Source organism: Coffea arabica, chromosome 3e (assembly GCF_036785885.1).
Source record: "Coffea arabica cultivar ET-39 chromosome 3e, Coffea Arabica ET-39 HiFi, whole genome shotgun sequence".
Classification (NCBI taxonomy): Eukaryota; Viridiplantae; Streptophyta; class Magnoliopsida; order Gentianales; family Rubiaceae; genus Coffea; species Coffea arabica.
Genome location: NC_092315.1, coordinates 3,664,986 through 3,671,541, shown reverse-complemented (window position 1 = coordinate 3,671,541; position 6,556 = coordinate 3,664,986). Strand labels below are relative to the sequence as shown.

The window sequence follows — 6,556 nt, the reverse complement described above, 5'->3', positions numbered from 1 at the left end:
ATGAGCGACACTTCAGAAGCAAGTTTCAATGCTGTCGAGTCGCCACTACTTCCCACTCGAGCCCAGAAGAGGTGCCAAGTCCAGAAGAGGTGGCGAGTCATATCTATCACCGTCCGGAGCATCAGACGCTTCTCTTCTGTAAAAGAGGAAGTAGTAGTCAACGACGGAGTAGAGTTGACACCCATAGTTTTCGATGCCCAGAAGAGGTTGCGGGCATTTTGGACAACGCTCTATAGCATCAATGCCTTCTGTCGAGCAAAAGATATTGCACCTGGGAACCAAAGCGGGCTGTTGGACAATCCTTTACCATCTCCGTTTGATACAGTTATCGATGTTATTCCAGAACGCTTATCTGAGCCTACTCCCGTGAAAAAAATTGTTACACCAGAATGCCTATCTGAGCTTGCCCGCCACAAAAACATCGAGCAGCTTCATCAGCTTGGAGGCGTTCCAGGAGTTGCCTCATATCTCAAATCCGATGCTGAAAGCGGTATCCAAGGTGATGATGAGGAAATTGCACGTAGGCGCCATAACTTTGGTTCAAACACTATCCAGAAGCCAACTCCAAAAACTTTACCCATTGTGCTTGAGACCGTCAGAGATCCCATCATTATTATCCTACTTGTCTGTGCAACACTTTCAGTCTGTTTTGGTATAACACGTCATGGGCGGAGAGGATGGTCTGATGGGGGAAGCATATTTGTCGCTGTCATTCTTGTGATCATGGTGACTGCCACGAGTAACCTCTGGCCAAGAAGACAATTCTTTAAGCTATGGAAAGCTCGTGACAAATTCTCCGTCTCCGTCATCAGAAATGGGCAACAGATGCGCATCTCAGTGTTTGAAGCCGTTGTTGGGGATATTATTTGTTTGAAGACTGGAGACCAAGTTCCTGCTGATGGCTTATTCATAGATGGGAACCCTTTACAGGTGAACGAGTCATGCATCGCAGCTTGGAGGGAATCAGTCGAAATCAATGAAAGCTGTAATCCATTCTTTCTCTCTGGCACGAAGGTGATCAACGGTTCTGCTCGAATGCTTGTGACTGCAGTCGGCATCAACACAGAATGGGGGAAGATGCTGAGCTCAAAAAGCTATGATATTGAGGAAAGAACTCCATTACAAAGGAAGCTACGTGAGCTGACGATACAAATATCTAAAGTCGGTTTAATGGTTGCTTCCTTGGTGCTGGTAGTACTGCTTGTTCGTTACTTTGTCGGGAATATGCGGAATGAGGATGGAAAATCAGACTTCACTGCAGGGAAGACAAATATCCATGAAGTCTGCAATGATCTGATAGGGATCCTAGCCACCCCAGTTGCTATTGCTGCAACTGCCATCCCTGAAGGTTTGCTCCTAGCTGTCATGATAACCATTGCTTACTCAACCAACAGGATGGCATCTCAAAAGGCACTAGTAAGAAATCTTTCAGCCTGTGAAGCAGTTGGTTCCGCAGATGTAATCTGCACAGATGAAAGAGGAAGTCTTACCTTGAATCATCTGATAGTAAGCCAATTTTGTTTCGGCAACAAGCTTCTCAATGCAGGAACTTCCTCAATCATCCCAAGAAATGTTCTTGGACTGCTCCGTGAAGGTATGCTTTTAAGAAGCACTGAAGCCTCATCAGGATCTCCCATTGAACTTTTTGAGAGTCAAGTTCACAGTACAATTCAGGCGTGGAGTGTCCAAGATATGGGAGTCAATGTTGAACAAGTTCGAGCAAATTGTGCCGTTCACAGTCCAGAAAGCTTCAATTCTGAGAACACTCAAAGTAGCATATGGATCAAGAGGAATACCAGTGATACTATTCATGTGCACCAGAAAGGCCAACCAAAAATCATACTGGCCACGTGCTCGCAATATTATGATGAAGATGGGATCGTCCAACCTATGTCTATTGATGCAAAAAGAAACTTGGAGCAAATATTTCAGAAGATGAAGTCTAATGGTCTCAGTTGCGTAGCTTTTGCACATAAAGAAGTGTCAGAAGAACATAGTGATGAAAACTCAGCTTTCATAGGGTGCCTAGGCTTGAAATGCCCATGTCGGCCAGAGGTACAAAAGGCTGTGATGGACTGCCGGGAAGCAGAAGTGGACATCAAACTGGTCACAAGAAATGATCTTCCCACTGCTAGAGCCATAGCCATTGAATGTGGTATTATTGATCCAACTCAAGATGAGACAACAGATGAATTAGTGGACCGTCAAAGCTTGCAAAGTAATGCAGAAACAGAGATAAAAGAGAAATGTGGCACAATCCGTGTGATGGCACGAGCTTCTACTTTGGATAAACTTCACATGGTCCAAGGCTTGAAAGAGAGAGGCCACGTCGTTGCAGTTACTGGACATAGCATAGGGGACGCAACTGTGCTAAGGGAAGCTGATGCAGGTCTCTCTCTGGGAATTCAAGGGACTAGCCAAGCAAAGGAGAACTCGGATATTATCATTTTGGATGATAATTTTGTTTCTGTAGCCAGAGTATTGAGGTGGGGTAGAGGTATGTATCACAAAATCCAGATGTACGCACAGTTCCAACTTTCTGTTAGCATTGCTTGTCTTGTGATAGACTTCGTAACAGCAGTTTCTGCTAAAGAACCTCCGACTATCAATATTGTTGCAGCCATTTCATCAGGTAAAGTCCCATATGCAGCATTTCAAGTACTATGGGTGAAGTTGATAGTTGGTGCATTGGCTGCGCTTGCTATCACCATTGAGGAACCACCAGAAGAGCTCAGACAATTGCCACCAGTCAACCAGAAGCGTCCATTTATAACCAGCATCATGTGGAAGAATATAGTGGGACAAGCTGTCTATCCTATCATTGTTCTCCTGACCATACAGTTCAAAGGTCAATCAACCTTCAACCTGGATGCCAAAATAAAGGATACCATGATCTTCAACATCCTTGTTCTCTGGGAGATCTTTGTCATATTCAACACGAAAAGAGTTGAAGGAAACTTCTTCAAAGGGATACATAAAAGGAAAATGTTTTGGGGTGTAATCCTAGCGATAATTCTACTGCAGGTATTGATTGTGGAACTGTTAAAGGAGTTAGCAGATACAAAGCAACTGTCTTGGAAGCAATGGATTATATGCATTGGAATTGCTGTCCTAGCTTGGCCAATTGGGTGGCTAGTCGAGAGGATAAAATATCCATTTTCTTCACATTTATAAGCTGCTGGAGTAAAACTCATATGGCCCATCTGATAAGTATTTATTAGCAAAGTTAATCTTCTGTAATTTCAACTGTTAGGTTGAGCTATCTGTAAATTTTTCTGCTGTTTGCTTATCTTTAGTATCCTAGGTACGGAAACATAGTGGCTTAGAGACCTCAGTATAGCTTAACCAACCCTTTGCTGTTTTTATACCACTTGAGAAAATAATCAGTAACAAATATCATTAATGTCTGATATTTTTCATTTCTCATGCTCAATAATTGACGTTTTACAAATCAACACCACTGATGACATAGGTTTTGCTGTGTAGTCTATCATGTTCTACTAGAGGTGCTGTGGATTACACAGTAAACTGATATAATTAATGCATGTGGTGCATCTTGCACAGCAGTGGTCTAGAGTTGAAAGAGGAAACCAATTCCTCAAGATCTAAGTTAACTCCCAGATGCTAAGTCATAAAATACATGAAAGGATTGAAATAGTTAAATTTATATAAGCTTTCATATTTCTTTGCTTTATACGGACTGTAGAACAGGAACAATTCTGACACTCAATTGTCTCACGAAATTTACTAAGAAAGTTGGGTTAATGGAAATATATAGAACTTAAAAGAACTGATTGCAAGAAAGTAAACTACATTTTACAGAAAGAAGATAGACAGGGCAATATGTGCGTCCAAATAAGTGGGCAGAACAGGAAGATCATCGACTAGGATACTCTGAAAGTGGAAAAGAGTAATCATGAACCTTACAGCAACTCAAAATGGTAAATTTTTTAATATCAGAAGCTGCAGTTGTGGATTCATAAGTCCTATGCAATACAAGAGATTCTACTAAGGTTTTCCAACATCATCTTTCGCTTTTAGACATTTTGACATACCTTAATTGTGATCTTTATTCATTTTATTGACCAGTAGGTTTGAACTGTTTAGAACCAAGTTAACCAAGGTCTTCTATATCAAGGTAAAGACAGCCTGCGTCATTCAGTATCTTCTATATACCATTTTCATGAAGAAATTTGAACTCTTGGTGAATTCCGTTTCTTCTTTGGCTTTAACATGTGGAAACCTCACCTTTTCTTCATACATATCTAGGATTGATGTAACTTATTTGCTGACAGCAGAATCAGAGAAAAATGCCCTGCTGATGCTCCTCACAGAAAGCTTAAGAGGAACATAGGATGGATTGTAAACAAGTATCATATAAGGACAATTTGCTTCGTGCCATCTTATTGAAAAACCTATCCAAACTCACCTAGTTCAGGGCAGATTTAGAGTCAGGCACCAGATTCAATTTGTAACGAAGACTCTGGTGAAGAAGTTAAACTGCCGTTGCAGTTGAAAACCATGAACGTCTAATCCGTCTGGTTCCACGGATTCATTAATTGATCCATGATCTTATTACCTAGACTAGATTACATACTGGCTATAAGAGAACCAAGTTCACAAGACACAAGTTCAAAGGTGCAGCCAACGTTTAACAGCCGTCCAATCCAACAAAATGTGCAAAAACCCAATTCATTCTCCTAAATTGATTTGGTTAACATGACAGCCTATGTATCAGAAAATATTTAAAAAAAAAATGCTGTAATGGAGCATAGATTGTTGACTAAGATAATTATCCTCAGTAAGTGAGGTTGTCCTATATCTAGCTGAATAGAAACATAACAGGGAAGTTTCAAAATCCGTCCAATGGAATAAGAATTTAGAAGCTTTAAACTACAGTAAATTTGTTCAGATGGGTTTTACCCACACTCCAAATGAAGCAAAAATCTCAAATTTCTTTCATTCATGCTTTATTACTCCCTGGTAGATATACTTTCTTCTGTTTGGAGTAGTTGTTTGACAATACAATACGTTATATAACATATCTCCTTTTGGTTTAACTTTTGAGGCCAGGAAAGGAAGTCAACAAGGAGGCAATCTAGCATGCATTGTACTACTAGCAGCTCTAGAGAACCCATCATAAACACAATCAATACATGCAATTCCAATTTCACACAAACCCAACAAATAGAACTGTAAATTGTCTTGGAATGCATGCATAATTTTGAGGCAGAGAGGGAAGAAACAAACATGTCTAACCTGAATTAACCAAAGTAGCACTTCAACTGATCAATTTATTCAGTTCATACTTGCTTCACCTCTCTGCCCAGTAGTTAGTGAGCAAACATTTGTCATTTAATGTGTGTTAGGGAGACTGAGAGACGACTTGGGGCTCCGTTCACTTCCGTTGACCTCCAAGTCTAGCCATTTTTTTTTTTTTTGTTTTAAGTAAATCTTATATACACTAACAATGGACACACCTTCATAATATGTGTAAAAGTTGAATTTCAAATTCAAATTTTGCATAGTTATCATTCATTCAACGTTAATAGTATATACCTTGTCCGTGTAAGAAAGATTAATCTTTTTTTTTTGTTTTGTTAGTTTTGGACGGTCAAGACACAAGACTCAATGATGCAATGAAATATAGCTAAAAAAGTGTTTGCAGGCAAAGAACAATAAGAAACGAAATTGCTCATGTAGTCCTTAAACTATCTTAGTAATGCCAAATTAATGTTTCCCTTTGACTGACATTATGGCTTACGAAAATAACCATACATTCCTCACTCATCCCCCATACATTCCTCACTCATCCCCCATTATTAGTGTAAGGTTAGAGCATGGGAGCATCTATCTACCGCCGTTTACTTATCAAAGTTGAGGGGTATTTGCTATCGAAAACATCCTTAATTCTCTGGCAGCTCTTTGTCATATTAACACGAAAGATAAATCAAGTAAACGTCTTTAGAGAATTACATCAGAAGGAAAATTTTTTAAAATGTTGTTGGAATGATAATTCTTTCTTCAGGTATTGACTGTAGAACTGATGAATAATTTTGCAGATACAGAGCAACTAACATGGAATGGAAGCAATGGACTAAACATTAAACAAAGTTGTTCTTCTTACACAATGTTAGTAATGTCAATTTGACTGACTCTTTTTTTTTAACGAAAATAATCATAGGTCCCTCACGTATCCATGATTAGTATAAGGTTAGAGTAGGGAAGTACTATCACATATTTCCTCTGAAAAGAGAAAAAAAAATCTAACTGCTGCCGTTTACCTTTATAAAATTTCAGGGGTATTCGCTATCTGCTCATAGTTTAGGCGGGTAAACTGAAAAAATCCCATAATTTTATACGTTTTCACTTCGACAATGAATTCATGATTTGTCAAAATTGGCTGTCAATTCAACATCGAGACCATCAAACACATCGATGCAACTTTTCTTCCAATTCTTGTCTGATTTAACTGATTCTGCACTTGCTGCATTAACTATGACGCAGTCCTGATCATCCAAGTTGTAGTAAAAGCTACTGCTATGAGATTTGTATG

General features: G+C 39.4%; 1 protein-coding gene across 1 annotated transcript; it reads left to right on the top strand.

Moving 5' to 3' along the window:
• Positions 1-3,174, top strand: LOC140038766 (putative calcium-transporting ATPase 13, plasma membrane-type). Its single transcript, XM_072084032.1, has one exon. It carries the CDS (start codon positions 1-3, stop codon positions 3,172-3,174), a length of 3,174 nt encoding a protein of 1,057 aa, XP_071940133.1.
• Positions 3,175-6,556: the final 3,382 nt, after the last annotated feature.

What these genes read in the sequence shown, in the direction of transcription:
- LOC140038766 (XM_072084032.1), top strand. Translation starts at nt 1, where the DNA reads ATGAGCGACACTTCAGAAGCAAGTTTCAATGCTGTCGAGTCGCCACTA.